The 20,697-nt window shown below is 48.8% G+C and overlaps 2 protein-coding genes across 2 annotated transcripts in view; one reads left to right on the top strand and one right to left on the bottom strand.

Moving 5' to 3' along the window:
* TFIP11 (tuftelin interacting protein 11) overlaps window positions 1-20,697 on the bottom strand; it is a 115,300-nt gene that overhangs the window by 89,264 nt on the left and 5,339 nt on the right. The gene's annotated exons all lie outside the window — the stretch shown is intronic.
* LOC136581786 (ribosomal protein S6 kinase alpha-2-like) lies at window positions 2,142-13,154 on the top strand. The gene is made up of 3 exons (XM_066582408.1): window positions 2,142-3,328; window positions 6,379-6,478; window positions 11,940-13,154. Exons 1-3 carry the CDS (start codon window positions 2,142-2,144, stop codon window positions 13,152-13,154), a joined length of 2,502 nt encoding a protein of 833 aa, XP_066438505.1.

The raw sequence follows: 20,697 nt of genomic DNA, 5'->3' as shown, positions 1-20,697 counted from the left end.
TTCTATATTGGTGCTTTAAAATGAGTGTCACACTTCGCCCCCGGTATAAAGCGATCCTCTGTCTCCCGGTCTCCATCACTCTTGCTGGAGCTGAAGCCTTTCGGCACCGCTGTGTATATGGACTCCGCCCCCGAGCGCCGGAGTGTTGTCAGCGCTAGAGAAGGGGAGGAGTCTATATATACAGCAGTGCTGGGGGGCTTCAGTACCAGCTAGAGCGATGAAGACCCGGAGACGGAGGATACGGAGCGGATATGTACTGGAACTACTACTTCTCAGTAATTCCAGACACGTCCTTAGAGACAGGGAAGGACTTTATAACTTGGCACAACCTCTTTGAAACTCGCCCCATTGTATATTTGATGTGTTAAGTGTCAAGGTAATCTTTGCTACATCTGTAGATCTCCAGCTACAGAATGAACCGGCTTGTAAGATCACACCAGCTCTTCTCTCCCCACTTCATATAGTTACAGTAGCGCTCCGACAAGTCTCTGCTTCTTTGGTCACAAACTGCACGACGCCTGAACAATCTGTCCCTGATTAGTCCATTCCTTCTTCCTACATGACTTCGGGTATGTTCTATATTGGTGCTTTAAAATGAGTGTCACACTTCGCCCCTGGTATAAAGCGATCCTCTGTCTCCCGGTCTCCATCCCTCTCGCTGGAGCTGAAGCCTTTCGGCACCGCTGTCTATGTGTTTTTCCTTTTCAGTCAGCATGTATATTGTGATATACAACATGTATATACTACACCCGGTATACACGATCCTACCAAAAGTCATTGGACACTAAAAGGGGTTTTCCAATGAGAATACTACTGATGACCGATCCTCAGGATAGGTCATCAATAGTTGATAGGCTGGGGTCCGTCGCTCAGGACCCCAACCGATCAGCTGAGCGGGAGCATGCTGTCAGCGCCACAAATACACAGAGATCGGAGTGGAAGTTTCCGTGCCGACCTTTGTGTAGTGGCCGGCACCTGTAACTGCAGGCACTGCTTTCATTGAAATCAATGCGAGGTCTGCCTACAGTTACAAGGGCTGGCCACTACACAGAGGTCAGCGTGGAGACTTCCACTACTTCAGCTCTGACCCCAGTGTATTTGCACCCGCTCAGATGACCGGTTTGGGTCCCGAGCGACGGACCCCAGCCGATCAACCATTGTTGACCTATCCTGAGGAAAGGTCATGACTAGTATTCTCCATGGGAAACCCCTTTAAGCAAGAATCAAAAGTAGTATTTATTTCCATATGTTAAAGGAGCTGTACCACGATTACAATGTATCCCCTATACACAGTAGAGGGGAACAACTTGCTGATTTGTGGGGGTCTTACAGCTGAAAACCTTGCTGAGCTTGAGAATGGGGGTCTTGTGTCCCCCATTCTCTTCTCTGTGGAGTTACTGCACTTTCTACTCCCCCACTTCCCTGCAGTGAGAAGGAGACTGAATGGAGCTCCAGTTGCTTCTCTGATTTTCAATGGGACTGCGATAGAGAGTATCCAACGTCATTAGGGCCAAGGGGGCCCCACTAAGTATTAACATATAGAAATAGATGCCATTTGTGGTTTTTGCTCAGGTGTCCGATCACTCTTGGTAGGACAGTGTATAGAGATGCCTGTAATTCAGCATTCACCATTATTACCAGCTTATTAATTACATACAATGTGTTGTCCCATTGATGTTGATGGGCGAACACACGGCCGGCCACCAGTAAGTAACTGTACGGCCAGTGCAGCAAAGTCTGACATACAACGTCACAAAGTAATACTTCTTTCAACACTGCGTCTATTCATGAGTTTATTTCAGAAGACCAAATATGTCCAACTTTACTTGTTTGGGGAGTGTATTGACTATATCTCCATACTGCACCGCAAATGATCCCCTCTCCCCCAACCATGTTAACTTCATGGTACAGTGGTGTCACACTAGTGGAGCTTGTAAAGGGTTAAACATCATGTGATGACATCATAATGGTCATACTGGTCTCCTAGCAACATCTAATTACATCACAATGTTCTTCTATGACATCACGGTTCCGTCCGCTATGCTGCTCCGAGTTCTATCTGGCGTGTTCAGAGCTGTATTGGCGACTGTTGCGGACAGACGTGCGATTAAATACAGAGCGATTTTGCAGATTTTGCAGATATGGGATTAAGGGGAGGGAAAAAGCGGGATAGAGAGGAGCGAAAACCATCAGAGCCCCCGAAGAAGAGGCCATGTCGTGAGAAGGAGCGTGGCCAAGAGTCTGGAAAAGACAAGAGAAAGAGAGAAAGGTCTGTGAGTTCCATCAACAGACCTGAGAAGAGGTTTAAGGAGTGCGTCTCAAGGAAAGCCGAGGAGCCAAGACCATCAGAGCCCCCAAAGAAGAGGCCATGTCGGGAGAAGGAGCGTGGCCAAGAGTCTGGAAAAGACAGGAGTAAGAGAGAAAGGTCTGTGAGTTCCATCAACAGACCTGAGAAGAGGTTTAAGGAGTACGTCTCAAGGGAAGGCGAGGAGCCCAGGCCAGGACCGAGCACTGAGAGCCGACCGGTCAGAAGATGCACCAATATTAGGAAAAGATTCAACTTTATAAGTGTGATCGGCCAAGGCAGTTTCGGCAAAGTATCAAAGGCCATAGACAAGACGACCAAAAAAGTCATGGCCATAAAAGAGGTCCTAAAGAAGTCATCAACACCAGAGGAGAGCCTTCACTTGGAGAACAGGATCCTCCAACTAGCGGCAGAAAGTCCATTCCTGATGCACAGCCAACTGTCATTGGAGACCGCCAAGCAGTGGTATTTTGTGATGGAGTTTGCGTCCGGAGATCTGCATCGCCATCTAAAGAAGCACGGACCACTCCCTACTGACAGCGCCGCCTTCTACGCTGCCGAAATTACATCCGGCCTCCAATTTCTACATGCCAAGGGCTTCATCCATAGGGATCTTAAACCAGAAAACATTCTAATGGACAACTGCGGCCATCTAAAGATAGCGGACTTTGGCCTGGCGCTCAATCAGACCGAGGGCATTACACAGTTTGCCGGGACCCCTGGATACGTGGCCCCAGAGGTCCTCGCAGGCCAAACATATAATCTAGCCGCTGACTATTTTTCACTTGGGGTCATTATTTTCCAGCTGACGACCGGACGGCCGAGCTCCAGATGTAACATCGCAAATTTACAAAAATACCATCTTACTGCCGAAACTGAACAAATAATTAAGGAGCTTTTGTGCAAGGACCCAAGGAAACGGCTAGGAACCAACGGCTGCATAAGATCCCATCCCTTTTTTCAGGCTATTAATTGGAAAGAACTAGAAGAGCTCAAAATAACACCACCATATATACCATCAAAGTGAGGCCGGTATTACCATCTGCACCCTAGACCTCTGCCTTATACCTCGTGAACATCAATAGGACCAGTGCTACCATCTGCACCCCTTGTAACATCAGACGCACCCTAGACCTCTGCCTTATACCATGTGAACATCAAAAAGGCTGGTGCTACCATCTGCACCCCTTGTAACATCAGAGGCACTCAGGACTTCTACTATAGATAACAGAAGAACATCAAAAAGGCTGGTGCTACCATCTGCACCCCTGTAACATCAAAAGCACCAAGAACATCTGCCATTTATACCAATAGACCATCAATGAGGCTGGTGCTACCATCTGCATCCCCTGTAACATCAGAGGCACCTAGAACATCTGCCATTTATACCAATAGACCATCAATGAGGCTGGTGCTACCATCTGCATCCCCTGTAACATCAGAGGCACCCAGGACCTCTGCTATTTATACGAAGAGACCATCAATGAGGCTGGTGCTACCATCTGCACCCTTTATAACATCAGAGGCACCTAGGACCTCTGCCATTTATACGAAGAGACCATCAATGAGGCTGGTGCTACCATCTGCACCCTTTATAACATCAGAGGCACCCAGGACCTCTGCCATTTATACGAAGAGACCATCAATGAGGCTGGTGCTACCATCTGCATCCCCTGTAACATCAGAGGCACCCAGGACCTCGGCCATTTATACCAAGAGACCATCAATGAGGCTGGTGCTACCATCTGCACCCTTTGTAACATCAGAGGCACCAGGGACCTCTGCCATTTATACCAGGAGACCATCAATGAGGCTGGTGCTACCATCTGCATCCCCTGTAACATCAGAGGCACCTGGGACCTCTGCCATTTATACCAAGAGACCCTCAATGAGGCTGGTGCTACCATCTGCATCCCCTGTAACATCAGAGGCACCTGGGACCTCTGCCTTTTCTACCAAGAGACCATCAATGAGGCTGGTGCTACCATCTGCGTCCCCTGTAACATCAGAAGCACCCAGGACCTCTGCCATTTATACCAAGAGACAATCAATGTGGCTGGTACTACCATCTGCATCCCCTGTAACATTAGAGGCACCCAGGACCTCTGCCATTTATACCAAGAGACCATCAATGAGGCTGGTGCTACCATCTGCATCCTTTGTAACATCAGAGGCACCCGGGACCTCTGCCATTTATACTAGGAGACCATCAATGAGGCTGGTGCTTCCATCTGCACCCTTTGTAACATCAGAGGCACCCGGGACCTCTGCCATTTATACCAGGAGACCATCAATGAGGCTGGTGCTACCATCTGCATCCCCTGTAACATCAGAGGCACCCGGGACCTCTGCCATTTATACCAAGAGACCATCAATGAGGCTGGTGCTACCATCTGCATCCCCTGTAACATCAGAGGCACCCGGGACCTCTGCCATTTATACCAAGAGACCATCAATGAGGCTGCTGCTACCATCTGCATCCCCTGTAACATCAGAGGCACCCGGGACCTCTGCCATTTATTCCAAGAGATCATCAATGACGCTGGTGCTACCATCTGCATCCCCTGTAACATCAGAGGCACCCGGGACCTCTGCCATTTATACTAGGAGACCATCAGTGAGGCTGGTGCTACCATCTGCATCCCCTGTAACATCAGAGGCACCCGGGATCTCTGCCATTTATACCAAGAGACCATCAATGAGGCTGGTGCTACCATCTGCATCCTTTGTAACATCAGAGGCACCCGGGACCTCTGCCATTTATACTTGGAGACCATCAATGAGGCTGGTACTACCATCTGCACCCCCTGTAACATCAGAGGCACCCGGGACCTCTGCCATTTATTCCAAGAGATCATCAATGAGGCTGGTGCTACCAATCGCATCCCCTGTAACATCAGAGGCACCCGGGACCTCTGCCATTTATACTAGGAGACCATCAATGAGGCTGGTGCTACCGTCTGCACCCCCTGTAACATCAGAGGCACCCGGGACCTCCGCCATTTATACCAAGAGACCATCAATGAGGCTGGTGCTATCATCTGCATCCCCTGTAACATCAGAGGCACCTGGGACCTCTGCCATTTATACCAATAGACCATCAATGAGGCTGGTGCTACCATCTACATCCCCTGTAACATCAGAGGCACCCGGGACCTCTGCCATTTATACCAAGAGACCATCAATGAGGCTGGTGCTACCATCTGCATCCTTTGTAACATCAGAGGCATCCGGGACCTCTGCCATTTATACCAAGAGACCATCAATGAGGCTGGTGCTACCATCTGCATCCCCTGTAACATCAGAGGCACCCGGGACCTCTGCCATTTATACCAAGAGACCATCAATGAGGCTGGTGCTACCATCTGCATCCCCTGTAACATCAGAGGCACCCGGGACCTCTGCCATTTATACAAAGAGACCATCAGTGAGGCTGGTGCTACCATCTGCATTCCCTGTAACATCAGAGGCACCTGGGACCTCTGCCATTTATACCAAGAGACCATCAATGAGGCTGGTGCTACCATCTGCATCCCCTGTAACATCAGAGGCACCCGGGACCTCTGCCATTTATACCAAGAGACCATCAATGAGGCTGGTGCTACCATCTGCATCCCCTGTAACATCAGAGGCACCCGGGACCTCTGCCATTTATACCAAGAGACCATCAATGAGGCTGGTGCTACCATCTGCATCCCTCGTCGTCCAAGCGTGAAAACTAACTAACTAACCACCAGACAAGGCTGCAGCCTACATTCCTCGCCCGGACCGCCAGGCTGCTGTTACAGGACCCTGCTGGGTAAGTACAGGACTGTAGACCTTCATGTATCCAGACCTTTACCGTTAACAGTCATTATTAGACATACAGCTAACACAGGGCCCCCAATATCTAGAGCAATGGACTAAACCCCTGGCCTCAACTGATCTGACATCTGCACACTACAAACTAGTCAAGGGGCCTCCCTGACCGGCACCAGACCCCAAAACTGTAGATACCCCTATGCCGAACCTGGGTGAAAACGATGGCTTCCAATATTTCGGCCTTTAATTATTTCTTGCGTTTTCTCCCACAGCTTACAGACATTGGATAAGACTGAAGTAAGCCGGACAAGAAGCGAACACTCAGCTGCCCAGCCGGCGCTACAGAGCCCAGAGCAGGAAGACCGCGCCATGGTGCGTCCCTGGAACCAGAGCGCTCTACCCCTCCACTACTATTTCTGGAGACGGGGATGGTGACCTGCGGAGGACAACATCTGGGTTCACTGCGGACCGAGAAGACACTTAATAAACTTTTCTTCTTCCTCTTGCTGCCAACCGGCGGTATTACAGAGGGAAGATATTAATAAATACTTGTTCTAAACTAACCGACTATTCCAATTATTGGTGGTTGGGAAACAGTTCTATCTGGTGTGAAATAAGCCACGAAGGCAGCAAGAACCACCCGACCGGGCTGCTTGTTTGTCGCCATCTTCACATGCCTTAAAGGGGTATTCCCCTCTCAGATGTTTTATGGCTACCACAGCTCCTCTGGGACCCGCACCCATTTCCTAATCTGGACCCTGAACTCGGTAGTCGGGAAGGGGGGGGGGGAGGTTAAGAGGACTGAAACAGCTGTTCCTGTAGCTCCACCATAAGGGCTCCCACCCACTGGCGATATTTTCTTTCTTGCGCTGCGAGAGCAAGAGAAAAATCTCGCATCGCAGCGCAAGAAAGAGGCCGGTATAGAACCGGCATATTGCAAATGGTTTCAATGGGGCTAGTGACAGCAGCGCTAGCCCCATTGAAAGCATAGGAAGAATGCCGCGGACTTCTGCCACAGCTGTGGCAGGAGTTTCCTTCATCCCCGCGGAGACCGCCGGGATGAAGGAATCCTCTGCCACAGCTGTCACAGCTGTGGCAGAAGTCCCGGGCATTCTATTCCATTGCTTTCAATGGGATCGGCACAGCTGCCTATCCCATTGAAAGCACTGCTTTGGCAAGCCCCGTGGAATGATTATCGGAGAAGGGCTTAAAATATAAGTTCTTCCCCGATAATCTGCCAAAAGTGTGGAATTTTTTTTTTTAAATTATACTCACCTCTCCTGCTCTCAGCCGCGTCCTCCCGCTGGCTCCCCGGCACTGCTATTGAGCTCTTTCAGCAGTCAGGGATTTAAAAATCCCCGCCTCCTGAAAGGGCTGTGCAGATTGGCTGAGGGCTCAGCCAATAGCAGCTACTGCTTAGCTATTGGCTGAGCGCTCAGCCAATCACACATAGCCCTTAGCTATTCATTCATGAATAGCTATAGCTTAGCTATAACAGCTACACTGTTCCTGTAACTTGGGAGCTGCAAAGACAACACAACTAACTCTGCTACATTGTAGGCAGGACTCTATGGGAGTTATGGGAACAGTGTAGCTCAGTCCAGCCTGGCAGTTCTCGTCAGCCCAGATACCCGGCCTCCTCATATTCATCTCAGTTATGTTTGGCCAACATGGGAACATGCCTTTAATGGAAGGAAAAAAAATGATGCTCCACTTCTTATACGGTGCAGATTGTGAACGCTCTACCATGAAGTGTCAGGAAAAAAGCCAAGTGACTCCATAAGACGGAGCCGTTCTGCAGACTTCCCAACTTCTGGACAATGAGAAGAGGGAACTTTTAGTGTCACGTGTAGCGTGGCAAAGGTTTTCCATTTGGCCACGCCCCTTCTGTGCTAAGCCACACCCTTTGTGCCCCACAGCGGTCATGCCTTCCAACCATCCCGGATAATACATGACAGTTACAGATTTGGAACGCTGTCCTGCAGTCCCGGGTGGCAGGAGGTTTGTCCCGTCCCCAATCTAAGGGCCCTTTTACACGGACTGCCAGCAGGAATCTCAATGATTACCATTCAGTGTAAATGCACGACCGGACTGAACGGCGAATGAGAATTTGTTCGCTTCTCATTCATCGTTCAGTTTCTGCATGCATAAAACTGAACTACGGATCAGCGTGTAAACAGACCATTGGTCATTCATAAATGACTGCCTGTTTACGGTTAATGGAGGAGGGCTGGCATGTTTCCCGGCCGTTCCGCCTCCATTCACCGAGCGATGGTCATTCTTGTGTAAAAGCACAGAAACTATTATCCCTAGGACGACCTACCTGGCATCATAGCCCAACAGGTCATCCCGTGTGAAAGCCCCCTTACTCACTTTTAGTCCCAGTCCAGCAGCAGCTGCTGTAATCTGTGTCACCCCTGACATCTCCCTGGTGTCTGCACTCCTGTATGCTGATGCCCCTGAAAGTGAGATCAGGGGTCACATTGATTACACCAGCGACTACCGGACCACGACTACAAGTGAATTTTGTTTATGGGGTTGCTGCGGCTGGAAATACACTATGGGGGGTCCCTATTAAGGCAGGGGCTACTAATGGGGGTCGCTATTACTGCTGGAGCCATTATGGGGAAAATAATATTAGGACCATGCCCCTTTGTGCTAAGACCTGACATAACCTCATGAGAGGTGTGCTGTCTTCCAGGTGCACAAATTAAAGATGTGTCCAATAGGCTATCAAGACACTTCAATCCTACAGACAACTACCCATTCCTACTAATACATGTAGGGACAAATAACACTGCAAAAAGGGACATTAAAACTATCTGCAGAGACCTTAAAGAACTCAGAAAGAAGTGAAGGAACTAAGAGCACATGTGGTCTTGTCATCCATCCTTCCAGTGAACCACTCGCCATAATCTCTGAAAATTCATGGAGAACAGAGGAAGTTCCAGAAGACTGGATAGGGACAAATGTTGTCCCCATCTCCAAATAAAGTAAGAAGGTGGATCCAGGAAACTACAGGCCTGTGAGTCTGACTTCTATACCAGAAAAGATGTTTGAACAAATTATTAAACAGCATGTATACAAGTACTTGGATGAAAATTGAGTATTTAACAAGAGCCAGCATGGGTTTGTAACAAACTAGTCATGCCAGACGAATCTAATTTCCTTCTATGATAGTATCACCGACTGGGTTGATCAGGTATATGCAGTGGATATAGTATATCTTGACTTTAGTAAAGCATTTGACAAAGTATCTCCTATCATACTTATTGAAAAAATGACCAAATATGGGATTGACAAGGCAACTGTTAGGTGGATTCACAACTGTCTGAGTGATCGTACTCAAAGAGTGGTCATAAATGGCTGCACATCCAAGTGGAAGAATGTATCAAATGAGGTACCACAAGGCTCTGTCCTAGGCCCAGTGTTGGTCAACATTATTATAAATGATCTGGAGGAGGGAATTGATGGGAAACTGATCAAATTTGCCGACAACACAAAGCTAGGAGGGATAGCTAACACTAGGGAAGAGAGAGAGGATTCAAAAAGATCTAGAGAAGCTTGCACAGTGGGCGGCGACTAGCAGAATGGTATTTAACAGGGAGAAATGCAAAGTCCTACATCTGGGCAAGAAAAATGAAGAAAGCACATACAGAATGGGAGGAATTGGGCTAAGCAGCAGCACATGTGAAAAAGACCTGGGTATACTAATAGATCACAGACTGAACATGAGTCAACAGTGTGATGCACACAATCACAGAAAATGGCCATATACCTACTGACTAAGGAGGGCAGATAGCTGCATCCCCTCAGCATGCAGGTAGCAAACTACCAAATAAGGGAGCTAATTACACCTGTGCAGGACACCGATGAGACACCACTCACACAGCCTCTTAATATAGAGGGGGTGGCTGCTTGGTGTATACTCCCGCACAGATTGGATACAGAATGCCAGACCTTCTGATACGTGTAGTCCACCATGCAGACCAGCAACCTATCAATCACACCATAGTTCAGCGGGTTGCCCTGCACCTCAACAAGTGAAACACATTGGTACTGCCACCCTGGGCTCTCCCTGTTTTTTTTTAAGCCCATGGTGGACCACATGGGAAGTCAAGTGTCGTCATTCCAGTCTGCGGAATATCAGTGAGCACTTGAAGATTAATGGTGACTTTAATGTATTTGGGGTGGTGCAGATCAAGGGGTTCAGTAACACAGGCACCGGTCTCCTGGTTTCATGGGAGAAGAGCTGAAGGAGATTACCACCAACAGGGAAAGCCTGTGCTGTAATGTGACCAATCCCACTTGACGTCATTGTTGGGTGGGTGGTATCATCCGGAAGCATGGAGGGGTCTGTGTTCAAGGAGAGCCACATTGAGGATATAACTTGTAGCCTCACATAATGTGCTTTTCCATTTCCGTCAGCATGTATTTTGTGATATACAACATGTATATACTACACCCGGTATACACGATCCTACCAAAAGTCATTGGACACTTAAAGGGGTTTTCCGACAAGAATACTACTGATGACCGATCCTCAGGATAGGTCATCAATAGTTGATAGGCTGGGGTCCGTCGCTCAGGACCCCAACCGATCAGCTGAGCGGGAGCATGCTGTCAGCGCCACAAATACACAGAGATCGGAGCGGAAGTTTCCGCGCCGACCTTTGTATAGTGGCCGGCACCTGTAACTGCAGGCACTGCTTTCATTGAAATCAATGCGAGGTCTGCCTACAGTTACAAGCGCTGGCCACTACACAGAGGTCAGCGTGGAGACTTCCACTACTTCAACTCCAACCCCGGTGTATTTGCACCCGCTCAGATGACCGGTTTGGGTCCCGAGCGACGGACCCCAGCCGATCAACCATTGTTGACCTATCCTGAGGAAAGGTCATGACTAGTATTCTCCATGGGAAACCCCTTTAAGCAAGAATCAAAAGTAGTATTTATTTCCATATGTTAAAGGAGCTGTACCACGATTACAATGTATCCCCTATACACAGGAGAGGGGAACAACTTGCTGATTTGTGGGGGTCTTACAGCTGAAAACCTTGCTGAGCTTGAGAATGGGGGTCTTGTGTCCCCCATTCTCTTCTCTGTGGAGTTACTGCACTTTCTACTCCCCCCCTTCCCTGCAGTGAGAAGGAGACTGAATGGAGCTCCAGTTGCTTCTCTGATTTTCAATGGGACTGCGATAGAGAGTATCTGATGTCACTAGGGCCAAGGGGGCCCCACTAAGTATTAACATATAGAAATAGATGCCATTTGTGGTTTTTGCTCAGGTGTCCGATCACTCTTGGTAGGACAGTGTATAGAGATGCCTGTAATTCAGCATTCACCATTATTACCAGCTTATTAATTACATACAATGTGTTGTCCCATTGATGTTGATGGGCGAACACACGGCCGGCCACCAGTAAGTAACTGTACGGCCAGTGCAGCAAAGTCTGACATACGACGTCACAAAGTAATACTTCTTTCAACATTTCGTCTATTCATGAGTTTATTTCAGAAGACCAAATATGTCCAACTTTACTTGTTTGGGGAGTGTATTGACTATATCTCCATACTGCACTGCAAATGATCCCCTCTCCCCCAACCATGTTAACTTCATGGTACTGTGGTGTCGCACTAGTGGAGCTTGTAAAGGGTTAAACATCATGTGATGACATCATAATGGTCATACTGGTCTCCTAGCAACATCTAACTACATCACAATGTTCTTCTATGACATCACGGTTCCGTCCGCTATGCTGCTCCGAGTTCTATCTGGCGTGTTCAGAGCTGTATTGGCGACTGTTGCGGACAGACGTGCGATTAAATACAGAGTGATTTTGCAGATTTTGCAGATATGGGATTAAGGGGAGGGAAAAAGCGGGATAGAGAGGAGCGAAAACCATCAGAGCCCCCGAAGAAGAGGCCATGTCGGGAGAAGGAGAGTGGCCAAGAGTCTGGAAAAGACAAGAGAAAGAGAGAAAGGTCTGTGAGTTCCATCAACAGACCTGAGAAGAGGTTTAAGGAGTGCGTCTCAAGGAAAGCCGAGGAGCCAAGACCATCAGAGCCCCCAAAGAAGAGGCCATGTCGGGAGAAGGAGCGTGGCCAAGAGTCTGAAAAAGACAGGAGTAAGAGAGAAAGGTCTGTGAGTTCCATCAACAGACCTGAGAAGAGGTTTAAGGAGTGCGTCTCAAGGGAAGGCGAGGAGCCCAGGCCAGGACCAAGCACTCAGAGCCGACCGGTCAGAAGATGCACCAATATTAGGAAAAGATTCAACTTTATAAGTGTGATCGGCCAAGGCAGTTTCGGCAGAGTATCAAAGGCCATAGACAAGACGACCAATAAAGTCATGGCCATAAAAGAGGTCCTAAAGGAGTCATCAACACCAGAGGAGAGCCTTCACTTGGAGAACAGGATCCTCCAACTAGCGGCAGAAAGTCCTTTCCTGATGCACAGCCAACTGTCATTGGAGACCGCCAAGCAGTGGTATTTTGTGATGGAGTTTGCGTCCGGAGATCTGCATCGCCATCTGAAGAAGCACGGACCACTCCCTACTGACAGCGCCGCCTTCTACGCTGCCGAAATTACATCCGGCCTCCAATTTCTACATGCCAAGGGCTTCATCCATAGGGATCTTAAACCAGAAAATATTCTAATGGACAACAGCGGCCATCTAAAGATAGCGGACTTTGGCCTGGCGCTCAATCAGACCGAGGGCATTACACAGTATGCCGGGACCCCTGGATACGTGGCCCCAGAGGTCCTCGCAGGCCAAACATATAATCTAGCCGCTGACTATTTTTCACTTGGGGTCATTATTTTCCAGCTGACGACCGGACGGCCGAGCTCCAGATGTAACATCGCAAATTTACAAAAATACCATCTTACTGCCGAAACTGAACAAATAATTAAGGAGCTTTTGTGCAAGGACCCAAGGAAACGGCTAGGAACCAACGGCTGTATAAGATCCCATCCCTTTTTTCAGGCTATTAATTGGAAAGATCTAGAAGAGCTCAAAATAACACCACCATATATACCATCAAAGTGAGGCCGGTATTACCATCTGCACCCTGGACCTCTGCCTTATACCTCGTGAACATCAATAGGACCAGTGCTACCATCTGCACCCCTTGTAACATCAGACGCACCCTAGACCTCTGCCTTATACCTCGTGAACATCAATAAGGATAGTGCTACCATCTGCACCCCTTGTAACATCAAAGGCACCCAGGACTTCTACTATAGATAACAGAAGAACATCAAAAAGGCTGGTGCTACCATCTGCACCCCTGTAACATCAAAAGCACCAAGAACATCTGCCATTTATACCAATAGACCATCAATGAGGCTGGTGCTACCATCTGCATCCCCTGTAACATCAGAGGCACCTAGGACCATGGCCATTTATACCAAGAGACCATCAATGAGGCTGGTGCTACCATCTGCATCCCCTGTAACATCAGAGGCACCTAGGACCTTGGCCATTTATACCAAGAGACCATCAATGAGGCTGGTGCTACCATCTGCATCCCCTGTAACATCAGAGGCACCCGGGACCTCTTCCTTTTATACCAAGAGACCATCAATGAGGCTGGTGCTACCATCTGCATCTCGTGTAACATCAGAGGCACCCAGGACCTCTGCCATTTACACCAAGAGACCATCAATGAGGCTGGTGCTTCCATCTGCATCCCCTGTAACATCAGAGGCACCTAGGACCTTGGCCATTTATACCAAGAGACCATCAAAGAGGCTGGTGCTACCATCTGCATCCCTTGTAACATCAGCGGCACCCGGGACCTCTGCCTTTTATACCAAGAGACCATCAATAAGGGTGGTGCTACCATCTGCATCCCCTGTAACATCAGAGGCACCCGTGACCTCTGCCTTTTATACCAAGAGACCATCAATAAGGGTGGTGCTACCATCTGCATCCCCTGTAACATCAGAGGCACCCAGGACCTCTGCCTTTTATACCAAGAGACCATCAATGAGGCTGGTGCTTCCATCTGCATCCCCTGTAACATAAGAAGTACCCAGGACCTCTGCCATTTATACCAAGAGACCATCAATGAGGCTGGTGCTACCATCTGCATCCCCTGTAACATCAGAAGCACCCAGGACCTCTGCCATTTATACCAAGAGACAATCAATGTGGCTGGTGCTACCATCTGCATCCCCTGTAACATCAGAGGCACCCGGGACCTCTGCCATTTATACCAAGAGACCATCAATGAGGCTGGTGCTACCACCTGCATCCCCTGTAACATCAGAGGCACCCGGGACCTCTGCCATTTATACCAAGAGACCATCAATGAGGCTGGTGCTACCATCTGCATCCCCTGTAACATCAGAGGCACCTAGGACCTGGGCCATTTATACCAAGAGACCATCAATGAGGCTGGTGCTACCATCTGCATCCCCTGTAACATCAGAGGCACCCGGGACCTCTGCCTTTTATACCAAGAGACCATCAATAAGGGGGGTGCTACCATCTGCATCCCCTGTAACATCAGAGGCACCCGGGACCTCTGCCTTTTTTATACCAAGAGACCATCAATAAGGGTGGTGCTACCATCTGCATCCCCTGTAACATCAGAGGCACCCAGGACCTATGCCATTTACACCAAGAGACCATCAATGAGGCTGGTGCTTCCATCTGCATCCCCTGTAACATCAGAAGTACCCAGGACCTCTGCCATTTATACCAAGAGAGCATCAATGAGGCTGGTGCTACCATCTGCATCCCCTGTAACATCAGAGGCACCTATGACCTTGGCCATTTATACCAAGAGACCATCAAAGAGGCTGGTGCTACCATCTGCATCCCCTGTAACATCAGCGGCACCCGGGACCTCTGCCTTTTATACCAAGAGACCATCAATAAGGGTGGTGCTACCATCTGCATCCCCTGTAACATCAGAGGCACCTAGGACCTTGGCCATTTACACCAAGAGACCATCAAAGAGGCTGGTGCTACCATCTGCATCCCCTGTAACATCAGCGGCACCCGGGACCTCTGCCTTTTATACCAAGAGACCATCAATAAGGGTGGTGCTACCATCTGCATCCCCTGTAACATCAGAGGCACCCGTGACCTCTGCCTTTTATACCAAGAGACCATCAATAAGGGTGGTGCTACCATCTGCATCCCCTGTAACATCAGAGGCACCCAGGACCTCTGCCTTTTATACCAAGAGACCATCAATGAGGCTGGTGCTTCCATCTGCATCCCCTGTAACATCAGAGGCACCCAGGACCTCTGCCTTTTATACCAAGAGACCATCAATGAGGCTGGTGCTACCATCTGCATCCCCTGTAACATCAGAGGCACCCGGGACCTCTGCCTTTTATACCAAGAGACCATCAATGAGGCTGGTGCTTCCATCTGCATCCCCTGTAACATAAGAAGTACCCAGGACCTCTGCCATTTATACCAAGAGACCATCAATGAGGCTGGTGCTACCATCTGCATCCCCTGTAACATCAGAAGCACCCAGGACCTCTGCCATTTATACCAAGAGACAATCAATGTGGCTGGTGCTACCATCTGCATCCCCTGTAACATCAGAGGCACCCGGGACCTCTGCCATTTATACCAAGAGACCATCAATGAGGCTGGTGCTACCATCTGCATCCCCTGTAACATCAGAGGCACCAGGGACCTCTGCCATTTATACCAGGAGACCATCAATGAGGCTGGTGCTACCATCTGCATCCCCTATAACATCAGAGGCACCCGGGACCTCTGCCATTTATACCAAGAGACCATCAATGAGGCTGGTGCTACCATCTGCATCCCCTGTAACATCAGAGGCACCCGGGACCTCTGCCATTTATACCAGGAGACCATCAATGAGGCTGGTGCTACCATCTGCATCCCCTGTAACATCAGAGGCACCTGGGACCTCTGTTATTTATACCAAGAGACCATCAATAAGGATGGTGCTACCATCTGCACCCTTTGTAACATCAGAGGCACCCGGGACCCCTGCCATTTATACCAGGAGACCATCAATGAGGCTGGTGCTACCATCTGCATCCCCTATAACATCAGAGGCACCCGGGACCTCTGCCATTTATACCAAGAGACCATCAATGAGGCTGGTGCTACCATCTGCATCCCCTGTAACATCAGAGGCACCTGGGACCTCTGCAATTTATACCAAGAGACCATCAATGAGGCTGGTGCTACCATCTGCATCCCCTGTAACATCAGAGGCACCCGGGACCTCTGCCATTTATACCAAGAGACCATCAATGAAGCTGGTGCTACCATCTGCATCCCCTGTAACATCAGAGGCACCTGGGACCTCTGCCATTTATACCAAGAGACCATCAATGAGGCTGGTACTACCATCTGCATGCCTCGTCGTCCAAGCGAGAAAACTAACTAACCACCAGACAAGGCTGCAGCCTACATTCCTCGCCCGGACCGCCAGACTGCTGTTACAGGACCCTGCTGGGTAAGTACAGGACTGTAGACCTTCATGTATCCAGACCTTTACCGTTAACAGTCTTTATTAGACATACAGCTAACACAGGGCCCCCAATATCTAGAGCAATGGACTAAACCCCTGGCCTCAACTGATCTGACATCTGCACTCTACAAACTAGTCAAGGGGCCTCCCTGACCGGCACCAGACCCCATAACTGTAGATACCCCTATGCCGCACCTGGGTGAAACCGATGGTTTCCAATATTTCTGCCTTTAATTATTTCTTGCGTTTTCTCCTACAGCTTACAGACATTGGATAAGACTGAAGTAAGCCGGACAAGAAGCGAACACTCAGCTGCCCAGCCGGCGCTACAGAGCCCAGAGCAGGAAGACCGCGCCGTGGAGCGTCCCTGGAACCAAAGCGCTCTACCCATCCACCACTATTTCTGGAGACCGGGATGGTGACCTGCGGAGGACAACATCTGGGTTCACTGCGGACCGAGAAGACACTTCATAAACTTTTCTTCTTCCTCTTGCTGCCAACCGGCGGTATTACAGAGAGGAAATATTAATAAATACTTGTTCTAAACTAACCGACTATTCCAATTATTGGTTGTTGGGGAACAGTTCTATCTGGTGTGAAATAAGCCATGAAGGCAGCAAGAACAACCGGACCGGGCTGCTTGTTTGTCGCCATTTTCAGATTCCCTAACCCCTTAAGGACATGGCCTATTTTGGGTATAAGGGCTCCTTTACACGAGCGCTGCTCCACAGCTACAGCCCAGCTGGGGAAAAAAAAAATAAAAAAATCGCATGAACAAGAAGCAGTCCAGTTTATGTGCCTGCTCAGATGGCCTGGGCGCGGCATGTATACACCGAGCCCAGGAAACCATGCCTCCCCCTTCCCGACCCCTCGCCACTAGTATGTTAACCCCCCCCCCCCCACACACACACACACACCCCTGCCCCTCGCTGAAAGCTGGCAAGGGGCGAAGAGGGGGAAGGAGTTTATTAGGGCCTCTGCTAAATTCCCTCCCACCTCCATTTTTTGGCAGCTCCCATAGAAGTCTATGGGACCGACCGCTGTATTCCGACCGCAATAAAGTTTCAGAACTACCTTTTCTGGCCGGCTTAAAAACCGCCCAGTATGCGCTCTCTTTTTGGTCCAGCCCTTTTTACGAACCGGAAAATTGGCCATCTGAACTGATGCATTGGAATCTAATGCCTCAGATGGTTGCATATATCAGCCGGCCGTGAAAATGCGGCCGATATACACTCGTGTGAATAAGCCCTAAGGACACAATGATTTTGGGGGGATTTTCATCTTCACTTTTCAAACGCCAAAACGTTTTTCTTTTTCCATCGTCACGGCGGTAGGAGGGCTTGTTTTTTGCGTGGCAAATTGTAGTTTTCATTAGTTTAGATGGAAGAACACATCAATACCGCCATTGTATTTTTTTTCTTTTACAAAGTTAATTATGCAGTATAAATGACACAATACAGTTTTTTCTGCGGGTCGGTACGATAACAAAATTCTTATTTAATTTTTTAGGTTTTTCCTCTTTTCCGCAATAGAACCCCTTGGTATTAGTTTATCTTGACGCCACCAGGAAGTCCTGCTGGAGTCAAGATTGATAGGGGGGTGATGCCCCCTGTACGTTATTGGCTGGACAGCTGGCTTACCTGCAGGTCCCGGCAGCCCACTTACGTCAAGCAGCTGCGGGCTGGCCAGAATGCAGCACTCCGCTCTGTGTTGAAGAGCAGAGTGAGGTTGGCATCACTGAGGCCACACTGCCATGAAGTGGCTTTAGCAGGAGCGTCGCAGAAGCTGCTCCTCCTACGGTCACAGATGTCCTAAAGATTCCGGTCTACAGCAGAGGGACACAGCGTCGGGGGTGCAGGAAGTAAGACACGCTGTCGACACACAGCAGGAGTGCAGCGGGGAGCCGGCAGCAGCGTGCTGCACTCCCTGACATGCGTCCTCCGGAGGCTGCAGGAGGAGAGCAGGGAGCCTACAGGGACTGCGCACATTCCGTTAGTGGCTGCTGCCACATACAGCAGGAGGAGAACAGCAGGAAGGCCACAGCGCCGGGCCCGGAGGACAGGTGGTAAGCTGCAAACAGCTGGTGATTCGCATTGCACATACAATGCCTCACAGAAATAACGTTTAGCACCTTGCAGGACCTTAAACTATTGACCCTATCAGGAGCTGGGGGTGTGAGAGGGGCGTTCCTCCTGTTTAACCCCTAGCTTCCAGTGGCGTCAAGATACACTAATACCAAACCCTTTTTTTGGAAATAATTTTTTGTTTTGCAGTATTCAATGTTCTATAACTTTTTATTTTTCCGTGGATGCAGCTCTGTGAGGGCTTGTTTTTTGCGTGGCAGGCTATAGTTTTTATGGGTACCATTTTGGGGTACATAATCGTGCAAAAAAAGGGAAAAAATCTTCCATGGTCGTGTGGATAAGATCGATATGAATCTGATTTATGAGCTTGAAAAAGGCTTTTTAGTCAAAACGCGTTGCTCATTGTTTCTAATAAAAAGTTTGTGATGTATACGGACATCTAGAAGATTGAGATTCATATCGATCTTATCCACACGAGCGCGGAAGATGTTATCCCTTTTTTTGCACGGTCATTTTTTCTTCAAGCACCTTTTTGGAACGCTTGGTTTTCCCGCGTCTCTCCTTGCCTAAGGATTGTGGCTTAAAGACCTTTCTACACACTGACCAGGACAACAGGTGCCGGTGGGTTTCCCTATCCAGGGTTATCCCACCGCGCACCAGGTGAGTTGTTACCTATCATTTTATCCAAACGGCACATGAATCAGTTTAATATACTTGGCGCACTCCTGACGCATATTATTATCTTCTTTATTTTGGGGTAGATATGGCTTTTTTGATCACTTTTCTTGCATTTTTTGGGAGGCAAAATGAAAAAAATAAGCATTTTTCCTCAGTTTTTTAGGATTTCTCTTACGGTTTTTACCGTGCAGAATAAAAAGTGTGTTCCATTTGTTGTGCAGGTTGTTATGGATACGATGATACCAAATATGTGGGATTTTAATATGTAACTTTTTTTTATACCAATAGGGAAAAACACAAAAAAGGTATTTACCTTTATTTTTCTTTTACACTTTTTATATCTCTGTATGAGACTTGTACCATAACACCGATGATCGCTATGATACAGCATTGCTACACTTCTGTCCTGCAATGCCTTTTTGCTTGTAATAGGGATCATAGGCAAAGGCAAAGCAGGACGGCTGTATCTGGCATCCTGTTGACATGGCAATCCGTCGTCTATCTGCAATTACATTGATTGCGGCATATAAGGGTTAAACAGAGAATGCACCCCTGCTGTTACTATTGGTGACAGCTGACTCCCGCTGCCGGATGGCATGAGATCTCTTCTGATTTTGCGCTATCCTCAGGGCATAGGTGTACATCCTGTTGCGTTAAGTACCCAGCAGCCAGGACGTACAGTTACGCCCTGTGGTGTTAAAGGGGTATTCCCCTCTCAAATGTTTTATGGCTACCACAGTTCCTCTGGGACCCGCACCCATTTCCTATCCTGGACCCTGGACTCGGTGGTCGGGGGTTCAAGAGGACTGAAGGAGCCTTGTCACGGTGGCTCTACTGTCTCCCACCCAGAGGGTAACCGGAAAACAAGTCCCAGGGGCCGAGGGCAGGATATTAATTTGGGAGTGTAGCTTACTTAGTTCTGTAGTTGTCACGGGTGACGCCACTGTTCATTCCTCCGCAGTGAAGCTGCAGATGCAATAAAGTCCACACACACAGGTGGTAGTGAAAACACCCCATTGCTGGGAACGGTCGACAACGGGAAATAACTTGCATGAAGCGCAGTGGATGAAAACAGTTGCAGGAAAAACACACCAGTGCAGGCAGTATAAAATGAGGAGGACAGGGAGGCCGACACAGCACGATACCTGCCCACAGTCTTGGTTATCTGTGTAGCCCCGCTCCTGGAAAACATGACTCCTTAAGAGGACAGAAACTCTCTACCGGTCCCTCACACGACTTGAACTCTGCACGGCTAGCTTTTCATTCACGCACACGTTAGGGTAGGGTTCATAGAAAAAGCATCTAGGCCACCACTCTCTCTCCTCCATCTTCACCACATGCAGGTTGA

The sequence above is a fragment of the Eleutherodactylus coqui genome, chromosome 11, assembly GCF_035609145.1.
Source record: "Eleutherodactylus coqui strain aEleCoq1 chromosome 11, aEleCoq1.hap1, whole genome shotgun sequence".
In the NCBI taxonomy this organism is placed as follows: domain Eukaryota; kingdom Metazoa; phylum Chordata; class Amphibia; order Anura; family Eleutherodactylidae; genus Eleutherodactylus; species Eleutherodactylus coqui.
The sequence above is the reverse complement of the archived record's forward strand: the minus strand, read 5'-3'. Positions and strand labels throughout refer to the sequence as shown.